This window comes from Python bivittatus, unplaced genomic scaffold (genome assembly GCF_059951505.1).
Source record: "Python bivittatus isolate LINGU-HERP-01145 unplaced genomic scaffold, Pbiv_v1 ctg000480_np1212, whole genome shotgun sequence".
NCBI classification, from domain to species: Eukaryota; Metazoa; Chordata; class Lepidosauria; order Squamata; family Pythonidae; genus Python; species Python bivittatus.
The window spans coordinates 88,254,035-88,271,447 of record NW_028277075.1 but is presented as its reverse complement, the minus strand read 5'-3'; the positions used below and the strand labels follow the sequence as shown (position 1 = coordinate 88,271,447).

At 37.7% G+C, this 17,413-nt stretch overlaps 1 protein-coding gene and 1 long non-coding RNA gene across 6 annotated transcripts in view; one reads left to right on the top strand and one right to left on the bottom strand.

The window, feature by feature from the left end:
- The window catches only part of NCKAP5 (NCK associated protein 5), a 680,918-nt gene that overhangs the window by 608,924 nt on the left and 54,581 nt on the right, over window positions 1-17,413 (top strand). For 4 of the 5 annotated variants that reach the window (XM_088146486.1, XM_088146485.1, XM_088146488.1 and 1 more), the window contains 3 exons: window positions 2,116-2,433; window positions 5,919-6,058; window positions 8,270-8,402. In XM_088146486.1, the coding sequence (XP_088002612.1) occupies window positions 2,116-2,433; window positions 5,919-6,058; window positions 8,270-8,402 (591 nt within the window). Of the gene's footprint in view, window positions 1-2,115; window positions 2,434-5,918; window positions 6,059-8,269; window positions 8,403-17,413 lie in introns of those variants that run through there. The other variant, XR_015797191.1, reaches the window with a different exon arrangement.
- Window positions 14,708-17,413, bottom strand: part of LOC112542202 (uncharacterized) — a 61,174-nt gene continuing 58,468 nt past the window's right edge. Inside the window, exon 3 of the long non-coding RNA XR_015797192.1 lies at window positions 14,708-15,269. This is a non-coding gene — a long non-coding RNA (uncharacterized LOC112542202). The remainder of the gene's footprint in view (window positions 15,270-17,413) is intronic.

The following is a 17,413-nucleotide window of genomic DNA, read 5'->3' as shown; positions in this document are numbered from 1 at the left end:
GTCCCACCTTCCAGCCTTCCATATTCATCCCTGATGCCAGATCAGTGGTTCCTCAGTGGTCCTGAGTTCTAGCAGCTACTGCTATTGAATGCCAAGTCTCCCCCCCCCCCCCCGTTCCTAGGATTTTTCCCGCAGGTGCAAGGTCTGCTTTTTCAATCCACCAAATGTTGATACATTGGTTGCGACAGGAAAAGCCAACTGTCCCAAAGTCACCCAGCCACCTTTCATCCTAAGGCGGGACTAGAACTCACAGTCTCCTGGTTTCTAGCCTGGTGCCTTAACCACTAGACCGAACTGGCTCTCTTACTGAATGCCAGGTCTGTTAGTAATAAATCCAACCTCACCCATGTATCACCAAGACCTGGGTGGTCCCAGAAGGGAGAGTTTCTCTCTTAAAGATGTGCCCACCTGAGTTTTAAGTTTGACATCAGTCATTTGCTCAGGGCAGAGATATGGGCTGGCTTTTGTCATCTGGGAGACCTTGATGACTTTCAGAGGTTCTGCCCCAGAGATAACTGGGTGTGAGACCCTTCGGTTGAAATTGAGCTCTAGGGAACAGCTGGATTAATTGCTGCTCTACCAGCCTCCCTGCTGTACAGCAACACCCCTGCCTGAGCTACTTGTTTCGGTCACTTGCTTAACAGTTCAGTCCTCAAGGCTGATGGTTATTGGGTATTTCAATTTGGCCCAGGGTGGCTTAGAGTTTGGGGCACCTCTGTTCTTGGCCACATGGCCCTGACCCAAATCATTAAGGGCATGACACATACCAGGGGTAGCACTTTAGATGTAGTTTTTGTCTCGGAGCAGTTGCAGTGTGATCTGGTATTGAAGGACATTGTTATCAAGGCTTTGCCATCACTCTCTGATTCCTTTTTGGCTTGCTCACCCAAGTTTGGAATAAAGTATCATTAGCATGCTATCTTGCCCACAGGCCAACCAAGTGATGCTGCTAAAGTCTTGTCCGAGTGCCAGGAGGTTATGAGGGACTGGATGAGGAGGAGCAGACTCACTCTCAATCCTATCAAGACTGAGTGGTTGCGGGTATTTGGGCCATCTGACCCTGAAGAATCTCCATCTTTAGTCCTGGATGGGGTAGCACTCTCCCATTCAGGACTGGTGCACAATCTGGGGTTTTTCCAGGACTCACAGCTCCTCTTTAAAAACCAGGTGGCAGCTGTTGCTAGGAAGGCCTTCACACCCATTCATCTTGTGTGCCAGTTATGTCCATTCTTGAACGAAGAGGCTCTCCAGACAGTCACTCATGCCTTAGTCAGTTTTATATGGATTATTGCAATGTGCTCTAGATGGAGTTGCTCTTGAAAACCACTCGGAAGCTTCAGCTGGTTCAGAATGCGGTGGCCCAGGCAGTAATAGGCTCAACTTTGCTCAACAGTATAATACTTCTGCTTTGTGAGCTGCACTAGTTGTCAGTTAACTTCCAGGTGCAATTCAAGGTCCTGGTTACCACTTCTAAAGCCCTTCATGGCATAGGGCCTGGCTATCTGAGCGACTGTCTATCTCTGGTAGCTTATGCCTGTCCTGTTAGATCAGACAGACTTGGCATGCTCCAGGTCCCATTGATCAGACATAGTGATCTGATGGGACCCAGGGAGCATGCCTTGTCTATTGCTCTGCCTGCCTCTGGAACAGCATTTTCCCAGAGATCCCAATGGCTTCTCCCCTGCCTTCATTTAAAAGGTTGTCAAAAATGTGGCTTTTTCCCCAGGCCTTGGGTTAGAGTACATGATGGGCTTCTCATAGAATTTTCTTTTGACCTGAATGTTGTCCTTCCCAAACCTCTTTTGTTTTCCTGCTTTATGTTTTTTTTTAATTTTAATTGTTTAAATGCTCCCAGGGTTGTCAGGCAGCTTTATAAATCTTATAAATAAATAATAAACAAATAGATCAATACTATTCACTTTGACTTGCAGTGATTTTTCTCAGTTTTAAAGGCCTTATCTCATTTTAAAATACTTTCAGCTAGGGATCTATGTGCAAAGCCTATGAGCCATAGCCCTTTTCTTTACATGAAAGCCCTTTCTTCAAGGTGCCCTCTGTTGTTGTTCTTTGTCTTTTTCAGTTTTACTGAAAGTACACTGTATTTTTACATTGTAGAATCCTGTTGCCAAATGAGGACATTGGACAGTGGAATAGGAACCTTTCCTCTCCCAGACTCAGGAAACCGTTCAACAGGCCGACATGTTTCTAAACAAGGAATGGATTTAGAAAACGAAGATTTCACATCACCTGAGCAACCTTTTCCTCAGACTCCTTCTGAGAAAGCCAAAACCCTAGAACGAGAAGTGCCTTCAACAACTAGTAAAAGCCAGGGATCTGTAGAGAGCATAATTTCTCATTCAGCATCAGATCCTGCAATGACTGATAGAGGTGTGCAGACTTTTCAGAGTCGTCTTCCAAAATCAGCTTCTTCAGGTAATTTTTTTTATAATAACTTTATTAAATTTTAAAAACAGAAAGATAAGAACTAACAAGAATTAATAATCTAGGAAAAGAATAGAAGAAAAGAAAGAAGAAAGAGAAAGAAAGAGAACAGAAGTGCAGAAAAAGAAAAACAGAAATACAAAAAAAAATGACTTCTGACTTCTTTTACAGCGGATATAAGTAAAACATACATTAAACTCTTACTCTAGGATTACAATTTAACATTCATTTTTTCTATAATCTATTAATTTTACTAATCATCAAATCCGTATATAATTTCATTTTTTTCTGTTTCCGGTGAAAAGTTCAAAAGGGGCTTCCAATTAGCATTAAAATTAGTCAGTGTCTTTTCTCTAATCAAAGCTGTCAATTTTGCCATCTCAACTAGCTCCATCAACTTTATCATCCATTCTTCCATTGTAGGGAATATTGAGTCTTTCCACCTTTGAGCATATAAAGGTCTCGCTGCAGTTATCATATATAAAAAGAAAGATCCGTAAGATTTTTCCAATTGTTTATCCATCAGTCCCAAAAGAAATGTCTCTGGTTTAGATTGTATATTAAACTTCAAAATATTCTGAATTAATATATGTATTTGAGTCCACATTTTTTGCTTTATTTCATGTTCTCCAAAAATGAAGCTTCTTTAGGTAAAATGACAGGTTTTTGTTTTTGCAAATGAGACGCTTTGTGCCCAGATGTCAGTTTTCATTAGCAGAGACCTGCTAATGATAACATTGTACAAAGACATAAGAAATATGCAGCTGAAGAGACTCCTCATATTACTATAGGAGGTTTACAAGCTGGTGATTACAGTGAGATGGAAATGCTATTATGCTGAATGGTAATCTGTTGTTTTTTAAAGTAGGTTATATGACATACCATGTGTTATGGGTTCCTTTTTAAACCATACTCAGTTAGACTGACCCAGACTCAAGAGAGACACAAAAGCATTGGACCCTGGACAGGCAGTTTCTTTATATCTCCCTGTATGGGATGGGGAGAGGTTTTATTTTTAAAAAACAAACATATGAAAGTGATATGTGAAGGCTTCCTATATTCTGTTCTATTGCTATCTCTATACTATTACTATGATAATTACTATACTTGACAATGTTTATATTATACTCTATACTATTACTATTCAATATACTATATGCTGTGCTCTATACTATTGCTAGTAGGCATCAACATTTCTTTCTTAAGCCTGTTCTGTCTGAAGTCCCTTCTCTCTCTGGATTTCTTCTTCTTTTTCTGTTAATGGCCAGCGTGTAGAGCTCTTGCACCTTCTTTACATTGTGCTTTGCCTTGCTGGGCCTTTATACTCCTTTTCCTCTCCTTTGGACCATCCGCTCCTTCTGGAGGAAAAACGCCTTCTTTCATTCGGTTGCTGCAGAGCTCCAGAACATCCATCTCCTCCCATACCTGTGTCAAGGTTGCAGCTTTATTGGCAACTCTGCTGGCCATGCTGACGCTGGGGAGAAGGCTCAGACGGGAGGGAAAGAAGGGAGCAGAGGGGCCTGCCATGTTGTTCAAGCAGCCTGCTCTTCCACACCATGTCTTTAAATAGCTCATGGATAATATGTCAGAGCTAAGTCAGGGCAGGTTTAAGCTGCAGCCAAAAACAAATGGAAGAATTTCCAGAGTTGGCAGAGTTTTTATTTTCAAAGTGTTTATGTGCATGCATGTAATGTGTGTGTATGTGATATGTGACCATATGGGTCTCAGTCCACATGGATTCATTGTAAATGCCAATACAAGTTGGTGAAAATTCCCTATGATGATTCTTGTTATATGATGTGTTCATACATCTGAAATAGCTTAACTACTTTATTGAGAAGTGTAAAGGGCTGTCCTTTTCAGGTTCATCAGATTATACGTGAACCATATGTGCTAAATTTTAATTTTTTAAAATGTTGAATCATGTTTCCCAAGCATTTCATAAAAGAGAAAACATAAAGTAGAAGACTACCTTAACATGTTTAAAATGCACAATTGTTGGCAAAATGACCTTTTCTCCTACTGCCACATTCGTGTGAGAATTAGAAATCTACTGCAAGACTCCCAAATAATGTTTTGCTAATGTGTCAATATTTAAAGTGAACAGATGAGTAAATAAGCTGCATTAAAGATTCTTGGAAGTTTATGAGACATCTTCTAATTAAACATGCTGGAATTTAATTGATTTAGTAATATTCCTAATACAGATTTGTACTGCTTATAATAGAATGCAAATACACACTGTATGCTTCACTGGAAACTCCCCTGCTCATTTCAGATCATAGTTAAAGAAAAGGTATTTTAAGTTAGATTGTTTAAAAAAAAATAAGTGTATTGTTAATTAATAACACAGCTAAAGGAGATTCAGAAGAGAAATCTTAGTTATAGATTATATGCTACATGCTTGAATAGCCACATGTGTGACCTCAATTCAGCAGCGTGCTATAGAATAGACTCCATGATTAAACACTGTCATTATAACAAATTGAATAGAAACTGCAAGCACTGAATTGCTTCATAAGAAGTCAGTACCAGTAAGATTGTCCTGATCTTAATGCTAATATTCACTGCACCAGCCTTCTACGGTCTGTTTCTTAATTAAATTGTCTTGAAGAGATGTAAAAAAAGTAGATGCTGCAGACTGGGAGGTCAACATTCTCACTTTCAAATGTTATCATCTGGCCAATCTCTCTCTTCCCTCCCATACACATACATATAGTGAATCTTACAAAGCACTGTGATTTACTTGTGCTCTTGTTCTACAAGTTGTTCATTTAAAAAAGAGTAAATTATTTGGCTAAGAACACTTGTGCTGAGAGAATTCTCTTTTGCCATTTTGTACTTTGCTCTTTTCTTCTCAGAAAGTCTACAAAGTTTCCTTCTTCAGACTTTCCATAAAAAATGCTCTGGACCCATAGATCATTGTAACTTCAGTGCCAATTTATTTTATTTTATGTATAATTGGAGCGTATGTGTACTCTGTTTGCACATCCATAACAATAAGCATGTATGAGAATTATGCCCTTATAATAATGTAAATATATGTAATAAATATATTCTGGGATATTAAGTGGTATGGCTTGTAGGAATCCTATCAGTTTAGCTTTATCTACTTCTTCCTCCATTTTGTAGAAATGGAACTACAAACCCTTAGCAGCAGCTTATAATAAAAAAGCAAGATTCCCACACAATCTTCTTTAATCAGATTTATTAAGGGGAAAGGGTTTAGGTTATAGAAATGTTGACAACTGGTTGCATTTACTTTAGCACCCATTTTATCTCTAAATGTCTCATGGCAGAGATGACTACATGTTTCCCTGATAAAAAAGAATGTGCAGATTTTCTGCATGTAATATTTTGCCAGCCGCTGTCCTCTTGCTGTTATCACAATGTAATCAGTCAGTTATTGAATGAATCTGACCCCTACATGCAAATAGAATCAAAGATGCTATGTTCCATTTCTTTTTATTGCCCAGGAATAACAAGCCCCATGGAAAAACATAGTCAAGAATCTAGTTCTTTGGCTTCTGCCTCATTAGAACATTCAGAAGAAGAAAAAAGTGGCAATGCAAAGATGTTTTCAGACTGGAGCAGCAAAAATGCTATCAAAGCCAAGGTACAAATGTAAAAGATTTTGAAAGTATTTAATTTAGTTTAGTTTATTTCTCAAAGTTCATTTATTTCTCAAATTTATATCCTGTCCATCCCCTAAGTGGTTATCTGCTACCCCACTTCAACCTCAAAAACTCTGTGAAATAAGTTATACTGGGAATTTGGTTATAATACAGTATTAGAGTCGATGGATTGATTGATCGTATTCTGAACGTCCCAGGTTCAGTCCCTGGTTTCTCCAGGTTATACTAGAAAATGTTCCTCCCTAAAATCCTGAACTATTGCCATTTAGTATGGAGCAGTAAGCAAGATGGACTTAAGGTCAAACTTAGTATAAGCCAGATTGCTGTGCTTCACATATTCACATGTGTATGACAGACCCATCGCCCAGTGAGGCTCATGGCAAGTAAAGATCTTGACTCAGTTCTTGGACCAAATCCAGTATTCTTTCATGATTCCCATACTAGGCGTTAGCTCTTTGACAGAGGGAAGATTGGTAAAATAGCATTATTGCTGAATATTTTGTGTAGCAGTAGGTTCACCAAAAATAAACTTACACTCAATTACAGTCTTCTATTCAGTAATATATCATGCATATTCATCAGCGATAATAAATTATATGTGCTTTGCCCTTTCATTTACAATGTTTACAAATAGTTTTTATTATTGGTTACACAATTAATTTACAGGGGAAGAATTTGTGACATGATGTCAAGTAATCTATCACTTTAAGACATTAAGCCTTTTTTATGCCCAAAACTATAGAGCTTCATTTCATTTTCCTTTTTTGTATGTATTAATTACTGTAGTCTCATCTCTTTTTAAAAAGTGATCATATTCTGCATCTTACTACCCCAGGAAACTGAGGTCAATTATGATACAGTTTGAAGGCCAAAGTTTAACGTGAAAAATATGTGGAATATTTCCTGTTGTTATTTCTTTACTGCAGGTGTTAGTAGCCTTGAATTTGATAAAAGAGGCAGTGAAAGTAGAAGTGTTTAAATTTTTTGCCACAAATTGTTTTTGTAATCAAAGTTGCCTTCATCCAAAGCTGCTTTCCTTTTTGAAGTGCAAAGGATGTATAAAGCAGTTATCTTTTCTCCTCCAAGATAAAAATGGGTTGATTCCCCTTGGAAACCTGGACTGTGTAGAAAGAGTAAAAGAAAAGCCCATTGCATTTCTGTTTTCATTTTGGAAAAAGGAGAAGAAACCCACATCAGGACGATACTTCATGTCTACCTTGCATCACATTTTTTTAAAAAAAGCTGTACTGAAAAATTACAGTCGTACAATTACCACCATTGTGCCAAATAAAGAATTAGAATAAAACTAGAGCCCTTCTTAGATATTAGTCTGAATCCTTGGAACAGTGAGCTGAAGTCAGTGTGGTGTAGCGGTCAAGGTGTTAGATTAGGAGTGGGAAGAGCTAGGTTTTAATCCACCTTCAGCCACAGAAGCCCCCTAGGTGACTTTTAGCCAGTCACTCTCCCTCAGCCTAATCAACCTCACCAGGTGATGGTAGTGGGGAAAAATGAGTCTTGTACTGTGGTTAGATATAAGCTCATGCCAAACAAAAATAACAATGCTAACAGAAGACTGTACCTCTTGGGAATGGTATTGATTCAGGTTCCCCACTGCAGTACATTATGCTTTGTTTTATAGGAATACAGTGTAGAATTGGATTCCTGCACTGGATAAGGGACTGTACTAGATTGTATCCAAGGTCCCTCCAACTTTATGTTTCTATAATGTAGGAAACACCCTGCCCTCAAAACAGTCCCAGAATATTTCTCACCCAGTGAGCAATGCTTGCCTGTAACTGTGCCTCCATTTCTGTCAGTTCAGAGATTTGTTGGGATGACTACTTCAGATCCCAAATACAAGAACAGGGAAATGAGCCACTCCGAATTCCCGGGTTGTCACTAACTGTTCATGGACCCTTTTAACACAAATGCTTTTTTATAACATAAAAGCAAGATGGATCCATGGGTTCTGTAGCTGGATTGTGTGAGAATGAGTTTTAGTACTTTGTGCTGGAAAAAAGTTCAGAGATTTGTGACATTTAATGACATAATCAATAGCAAATTAAAGCAACTAAATAAATTGGGCTGAAAGAGACAAAATGGCTCACCTTTTTTGTCTGCACTCCAGATCCACTGCTTTCAGTGAAATGTTTTCTGTTCTGAATCAAGGAATTATATGTTGTTTTGTACAGGACAGGGCACTGAGAGTGTGCACTTACTCTGCTAGCAGTAGCAGTGATACCGAAATGGATCTAGAGCATGAAACAAATGATTTTGGAACTGGAGGGGAAACGTTGGTAGATTTAATGAAGAACAACAAACAAGGTACTGTACAATTTGCGCACAGAAATGTATTAATCCCAGCTCTGTTGTGACCGATGATTTTTAGCCATCACTTCCGAAATCTCATTTGCCATTACTTTTTATTGTATCATTTTTTACCTTTGCAGTATGTTTATGACTAGATGTCGAACTGTAACATTTTTAGTCATAAATCCCTATGGTGTAACTAAAACAATAATCACTGGGTTATTGCTTCAATAGTATATTATACAACACACACACACACTAGTCCCATACTTAAATAGTTTAAAAGAACCCAATGAGCCATGAACTCAGTTCCCATTCTACGGTTAAAGTTGTATCTGATTTTCCTATGGAAATAGACATTGCCCCTTTCTCCATTTTTCTCCAGATCTTTCACAAACATTAAATGTAACTGAAATAAGAGCCAAATTAAATGTAATACTGTAGATGTATGGTTGATAACTGTTACACTTTTAAAGCATGTATGTATTGTATTTTTTTTTCAATTCAGAGATTAGAATAAAATTGAGACAATGCCTGTATTGTTGCCCAAATGCATCATAGAGCATGAGGACGCTCACACATTTTCATCTTGTATATGTTTTCTGTTTTTAATGAGGTGGTGTTGAACACACCTGGCTGGTTCTGGATTAATTTAGAAACATGTTTAGGAGATGACCTTGGAAGAGATTGCTCAAGTGAGTTACATTACTTCATTTCTAAACAGCACTGAACATCTACAACTGGATTCTCATCATGGGCATCAGTGTGCCAGGTGACATCTGCCATAGCACTCACAAGGCTGTTGATATATGCATGTATGAATATGTATAAAAATGAGCAGCTAGTATGCAGAGATATTCTTGAGCATAATTTTTATTTCCCAGGATATATTGGATCCCTGCTTAGATTCCAGAGTTGTTCAGAGAATAAAATGATGGGTGCCTCGAGCTCAGTGCTAAGTGTTCAGGAAAAAAAGACAAAAATAAACCAAAATGATAGAGAGCATCCTTGGAGTCTAGAAGGTAGATAGGGAGAAAGCTCACCAGTCACAGCCACCAAGGAAGCTGTTCTGAATGTATGCCATCCTTGAATTCTAAATGTGACTGCCAAAAAATTGGGAGCCCATAAAATCCCTTCATCAGTTGCTACTGCTGGCCTGGATTATTAGGAAGTTACCAGATTGCTTACCTCTAATCGACAGATTCAAGTAGCGATACTTTTTCAATGAGGAGCTGGTGTCCATATTGACTTACCAACTCTAGCATGAAGTACAAAATGTGTAAATAAGTGCCCAAGCAAAGTACATTAGAATATGTCTGTGGTCAAGGAATAATATTCATATAACTGTTATAGTCCCATGTATAAAAGATGTAAGAGATAAGATTTATTTATTTATTTATATATTTTATCTGACCTCCTGAAGCCAGCCGACTTTAGGCAGTTTACAGAGTTTAAGTATTAAAAGCAGAATGCACATCATAAAAAAATTTAAATAGTAACTGAAAATACAAAGCTAAAAATCATAAAATTCTAAAAATGACATTGCTGTGAAACTATTAATCACCAAAGGCTGCTGGAAGAGGCATGTTTCCATCTGATTCCAAAAGGCCGTGAGAGTGGGGACCATACTACAAAAATATTTGCAGAAGTAGGATATGTTTGCATAAATGCTCTAGAACAGCAGAGATCATAGGACAATTTTACACACTTTTCATGACACAGCATTGTTTACTGCTTTTAGTGATTCCAAAATCAGCTCCAAGTTTTTTCATTGGGCAGATGGATGGTTCTTTTTTAATCTGTGCAGTTGCTATTATGTTCAGAACCTTTTTGACTACCTCAAATACATATGCAGACTATAGCAAGTAGATATGACCTAAGGAAAACTGTTTTAAGAGAGAAGAAAATTGGGGGAATAATTATTTTACCTTACAATTAAATAAAATGCTTTTTTTCTGAGATTTTGCAGTAGCTTAGTTAAGATTCCTTGAAATGTTTCCAGAATCAATATTCTGATATAGAACTTTTTCATTAAAGAAATAACAACATATTTGCAGCAATGTATAAGCAGACATCCTTATGTTTAGCATACAGCTGATTACCAATTGTAGAGCTCGATGTGTGTCTATATTCTATACTTCTTAAATCAAGTGCTTCACTTTTGTGTAACTGCCCTGCCCTGTATTGTATATTGAGGTACAATATGTACTTTCTCCAACAAAATGCTAGAATCAGTTCCTCTTTCTCCACAGTACCTTGTTTATTTCAAGGTGGACTCTAATATTATAAGAATAATTGTACCTGCTGCTTTTAATGTTCACTCTTTTAAGCTTTGTAACCCTTATCTTACAAGAACTCAAAGATGCAATTATTGATCAACAATCCTGATTAAATGATGTCCATTAGGACATGAAAAGCTGGAATTATCTAACCATCAGAGCCTTACTAATTGACCAGTAATGGTTGGTCAGTACCATTACTCCCATATTTCAGATATAACAGTTTAGAGAAAATGGCTTAAGTCCATTGAAAGCAGAGAAGCACAGCCTGAAACACAAGGCCCATATGTGTCCCACCCCAAACTTTGGATATGGTCCCCAAAACCCCTTTCAAAATTATCAGAGGGTAGACAAAGATGAGTTATCCATATAATCATATTGAATATAGTTCATTAAATTTTAATTTCATTCAGACTGCACCCATCCCTTTGTGCTGAGTCCACCCACTTTTTGGAGTGTGTTTCCCTGCTCTCCCCTCCCCAGGATTGAGCAAACAGTATTTTAGGCTCGTTCCCTGAGGATAGATTTGTTAAGTATCTGTTCTGTTTATTGCCAAAGAGAAGGAAGGGGGAAAAAGTAGAGATTGCAAGGGATGCTCCTCAAGGATTTTTCAGGGTTCCAGTTGAACATTCAAAGCGGTGTCAAGGTAAAAGAAGAACAGTGCCAATCCCTAATTCAAGTGCTATCTCATGACATATCGTCTGCTCTATTCTGTGGGCTATAACTTACTGTGAAATAGATTTAGTAATCAATCATGTAGAAGGACAGACCGCCTGAAGAGATTAAAAGCCCCTGTGCTCCTTCCTTCCTCCCCCTCCCACCTTGGCCCTCTCCCATCGTCAGGACAGCCCAGCTGCCAATCAAACAGCAGTGACCAATCAAACAGCAGCGTTGGCAGGAGGCAAGGAGGAGGGAAGACAAGATGGCTGCCTGGGACCTCTGCCACCACAGGCTTCATGAAGAAGAGGCTGAATCAACAGAGCAAAAGCCCAGGAGCCAATTAAAGAGGCAAACCAAAAGATAACAAGCCTGATGAGAAAGAGGTAACAGGAAAGGAGACAGCAGCTGAGAAAACTGGAGAGAGAGAGAAAAGTATTTCTTTCCTTCCCTCAGAACTGGCATGAGGGAAAAGTTATTCATGCCATTTCCCTCAGAGGGAACCAAGATTTGGAAGAAGAGAAGAATCAAGAAGCCCAGCCAGGAACAAACAAGCAGAAAAGGCAAAGAAAAAGTAAAGATTGTGACAGCACAGAAATAGAAAGCATAAACTAAAAACGATAAAAGGCAGATTGAAATCTGTAAGCTTTCCTTTTGTAAAGTAAAAGTCTACCCCCACCCCCAGTCACTGTGGGGAGATACAAAAACCCAATTAGTTGTCCAGATTTTGTGTCTGTTTTGTCTGGGCCAATCTGGTTATTACTGGTTCAAAAAATGAACCTGCTACAGAGAGACATGCCGTTTGTCACATTTTCATTTTTTGTGCAACCCTTGCACAAAAACTACTAATGTGCATAAAGGAAAGTTGCCACAGATTACATGCAGAAGGCCAGAAATATTGAAAAAAAACACAGAAGAATAATAAGTGGCTGCTTATTGGTGTAGCTCTGCAAACAAGCCAAGTAATTAGGTAACACAAAATTAGAAGAAAAATTTGGGCAAAAATGGCATATGCATCTCTCCTACTAGCTACCCTAAGAGTCTTTCTGCAGTGTTCTGCTTCTGCAAACTCCTTGCAAAAGACAATAGTACATGACTCTACACATTGGAAGGACAGAAGCTGCACCTTCCTGGCATCCTTCTGTTTTATTTTGTCAACCAGAGTGGAAGGAAATAGTCTGCTGGGCTTTTCTGTTTACTTTTTTTTTTTAGCTCACCTGTTCATTTCTGCAGTTAAGAGCAGGGTAAAGCAATCAAGCTGGAAAAAAAGGAAGCAAAGATCCCCAAAGCATCAAAAAGCTCCCTGTCTTCTTTGATGGCTACCATTAAAATGAGGAGCAGTGATGATGGTTATGCTCTGAGTGCCATCAGCTAAGGAGTGTCGGCTGGTGGGGCTCAGAAAGAAAGCTTTGTCTGCCATGGCACCCACCTTTGAAACTTCATCCCCCCTGAGATTAGATTGGCCCCATCCCTGTTGGCCTTAAAAGCTTGGTTTGTGCTAGAGCCTGGGGCCCCAGATGTGAGACAGAGCCTGTCTCCTGGTTGTGTTAATGAGGTTTTTTTTAATGATTCTCAGCTGCTGTATTTTTTATTTATTTGTTTGTTTGTTTGTTTGTTTTTGTATTATGTGTGTTTTTATCTATTTTATTGTAAGCAGCCCAGAGTCACATAAATGAGATGGGTGGCCACATAAATCAAATAAATAAGGTACCTACTTTGCTCATTATGTAGTACTAAAGGGGATTGAAAAGGGGTTTTCCAACTCTGTGTGCTTGAGTATGACAACTGAAACCAGTGCATGGAGATTTTGGTAGCTATGGTTCACACTGAGAGGTTATAATGTTGAACCAGATCTTTGAGTTAAGTTATACACAAAGTCTTCTATGGCTGTATCCACGTATCATAATCTTCATTAATAACCGGCATTATTCTTCTTTTATCATATTTTACAGTTTTGAGAAGGCATAATGTATTAGCAGGCTGCAGTACATTTAATGGAAAAGCCTGTGCAATTCAGTGTAGATTATATTTTCAACATGGAAAAAGATGCATTAGGACTAAGCTAAATCATGTTTATTGTCAAAAAGATGGTTTGAAGATAAAGCTTACTGACTCCTTTAAAATTTTAGGTTCCACAGCTAATATGGTTGAAGTCTAAATAACTGAACATTCATTGGGAAAAAAATGTTATTCAGTTCTAGCTTTCATTTCTGACAGCTGAACATTAATATTTTTCAATAGTTGAAGAATTTAAAAGGAATAAATGTATAAGAAGGGTACATTATTTAATAGAAGCTGTAAAATCCATGACAGACATAAAAATGTATAATTTCATCAGCTTCTCCATCCCTCACTTAAGGATATAAAATTATCATAATGCAAATTAACAGAAAGAAAAAAATGTTTTAAAACTAGAAGCTAGACATTTGCTGTATAGAGGGCAGATAAGCCACTCTGATTAAGATACACATTTAAGTTACACTGATGTTCAAAATTCAGCATTAAAGTAACATTAGGAATTTCATTTCAAGCATGAAAATTACCTACTAGTGACAGGAGCTTTTATGTAACATAATTTCTTTTTTAGTTTGAAGCTTTAATTACTTGATTTATGATGTTTAAATTAGTTCATAACTCTTTTGGTCAGGATGGCAGGTTTGGAGATGATATAGCCTTTGCTGTCAATGTTTCCAGTTGCCTAGATATTTTTTTTTAATAAAGTTGAATAAAGTCACAGCACATGACAATATATACAAACAATGTGTGCATATGTGTGTATGTATGCGAATGTATTTTAAATTTGTGCTTAGCTGTGTAAGAAGAAAATAGTGTGAGCATATCCATTATGAGGAGATGCATATCAGTCCTGGCTTTTTATCAGCACAGTATGGCCATTATCAAGAGGAAGGGTCTGAATAATTAACTTTTTTACAGTTCTGTTAAAAGTTCTGTTGAATGGAACTTCCATTAAAAAGAGCAAGAGCAGAAAGCTTCCTAGTGTAAATACTGTATGAATTTTCTCTCTTTCTCTCTCTCTCTCTCTTTCTTTTTCCTTAAATGCTTTTATCTTTTCCTAACTTCAGGGATATGTGTGGTGTACTTCCTTTTTCTGCATGCATCATTAGTATTTATTGATGTCCAGATTGAAAAATCTCACGCAGGCTGCAGGAAAGAATGAAATAAACTTTTAAGCACTTTCTTTCCTCAGAATAATTTATATATGGCTAGGAAAGTCTTTGTGAACACTGAATCAAGCTGGTATTCTGAAATTCACTGTATATATGTGCATGTTTGTGTGTGTGTGTGTGTGTGTTAAATGAGAAAATCTGAGCATATGCTTGTAACTAATCTGAGCTACTTTGCAGTAACCTGTAGAATTATATGCTATGACTGTAAATAGCATCTCCCCCATTAAAAGGTAGAGACAGCACATATCATAGCATTTGAAGCTAATGTCAAAATCCATAATCTCTTCTGTTATGTAAAATAAGTTTTAGCATCTATTATTTTTTTCCCAAATGAACTCTGTCCTGGACATTGGGTACAGAAGTTCTGAACACCCAGGGCCAACATTGTTCAGTCCTTCAATTAATTAGACAAAATATTCATTACAGTTACTATCTGAAAAATTGACCTCCTAGAAGGCGATCATGGGGGAAACCATCCAGTCTCAGACCACATGAATGCATATGTACACTCATACTGTATGTATTCATTTATATCTCACCTTTCATATGGTTCCCACCATCTCCTGTTTCATTTGGTGAGAAATGTTCCCTAGGCTAAAAGATGTTCCTCCAGGGAGATTTTTGGCTCATAAGTGATTTAAACTTAGGTCTTCTTGATCTTGTTGGATTATCAAAGAACATGACTCTTGTTTACTGAATCAACAGTTTTGTAGCCCTTGATTTTCCTTATGAAGTACATGAAGCAATGTAGATCATAGCTATAAAAGAAAAGAAAAAAAGTGTTATACAGTACTTTAAAAAGGGTAAATGAGTTGACAACAGCTTAACTTCCCCTTTAATATCACTATTAAATTGTTTAGAAGTCAAATGTGTAATTATCTGTCCTAGTCTGGTCTACTAGTGTGGTTGACATATCCAAGCATGGCAAATTGTATAAATATAACAAAATTATTTTCTTAAATTCGGAATCTCAAATCAATAATCTGGGTTGCTCCATAAGAAGAACTTCTTGACAGTAAAAGCTGACAATCAGTGTAATAGGTTACCAGATGGAATGGTTTCTTGCCCTTCACTTGAGTTTTTCAACCAGAGGCTGGATAATCATCTACTGGGGATGGTGTAGTGAATCTTGCAGTGTGCAGGGGATTGGACTTGATGACCTCTTAACTCCCTTCTAATTCTTATGTTTCTATAATTCTTACAATATTGGATTTCTTTTTTATTCATTGGTACATTACTTAAATGCAGCAGATCTCTAAAATATGAAAACCCAGTGTTGAATAAAAAGTAACTGAGATAATCCAAAGTGTCCTGTCAGGGTGGGAAGAAGAGCAAATACCTCATTAGTTTATAAGTAACTGGTAATGTCAGCATTGTGCAAATGCATTTTAAAACTGAAGACTTTAAAAATTGGATAGTCAACCTGGGACCTTCCATGTTTTTTGGATACCAGTGGCTTTCTACTGGCCAAGTGTCAGGTTCAGCCCAAGAACAACAGTGAGGCAATCCAGTCCAGTACAGTTCCTTTATTAGCTTGCACCCTATAGACAGAATCTCACTAGACTAAACCTATGCTAAAGCAACTAGTGGATATACCCCGTGAGACTCTAGGGAGGGGCTAGCCTCATCCTCTTGCTCTTCCCACACTCCTGCTGTGGCCTGAGAAAGTGCTTGCTCTGGAATGTTCCCCCTCCCTCCTGATAACCTTGATCCTCCATTCCAGTATCTTCCTCGCTCAAGCTTTCCATTACACCAAGCTGGCCAACATTCATGGGATTTGTAGTCTAGAATATCTAGAGGGTGCCAGGTTGCCTAACTCTATATTATTTGACATTATTGTCTCTTGGTATCTAATGAAACCTCAATAAAACACATGGGATTTGCCTATTAGTATTAAAGTTTTCAAAATGACAAATGAGAAGCAATGTCTGTGAAAAGCTGGTTGCTTTTAATTTCTTATTTAAACTAGCATAGGCATATGCATTCCCTGCTGCAATTGTTCACAATTTTTTTTAATGAAAAGCACATCTTATCCAAAATGTCATTCACACAGAGAGAAAAAGAAAAAAACAAGAATTAAAAAAGCCATGGTTCCATAAAGCAATTTAGATCTATAATGAGGTCTGTTTAAAACTAAAAGTGTTACGTGCCCAGAATCCCACCACTCCAAAGACCGTGGGGGTTTAGAAAAAATTGCAGGTGTCATGATGGACAGAATGAGTTTCTCCTGCTTGTTAAAAGAACAGTGTGCTATGACTCTGCATAGCTCAATTAAAATGGACAATACAGCTCCAGTAGTAATGGTGTTACACAGATATTAATACATGCTTTGAGGGCACTCTCTAAAGGAATGTCCACTTCTTTGCTAGGGGAGAAGAAAAGAGCCCTGGGGCCTTTAGTAGCTGCTGGAGTTAAGAAAAGTTGTACCGTAAAAAATAGGGTCATGTTTAAAGGCATAAGGATCCTGCCAGAAATCTCTGTATTAGAGTATTGTAGCATTATGTATTGTAGTATATTTTATAAATTAGAACACAATACACCAATGTGCTGAAACCAAAAGTTTATTATTATTGTTGTTGGTCGCACATTCAGCCAAATGTTTAGACTGGATTTGGCATTTTTATCCACCTATCGGGTCCTTCCCAAGGACCTGGGATAGGCAGATGTTGTTGTTTGATGGTTTGATGGTTTTAAAGATATTGTCACAGGATATAAGCTGTTCCAAGTAAAACTGCCTTTTGCTGCTGCTGCTGCTGCTGCTGCCGCTGTTGTTGTTGTTGTTGTTGTTATTATTATTATTATTATTATTCCCTAACATTCAGATATGAATTAGTGTAAATGTGTATAATCCAGTGTGCAGTAGAAAATATCCTGGTTTTCCTTACAACTTTAACAAAACATT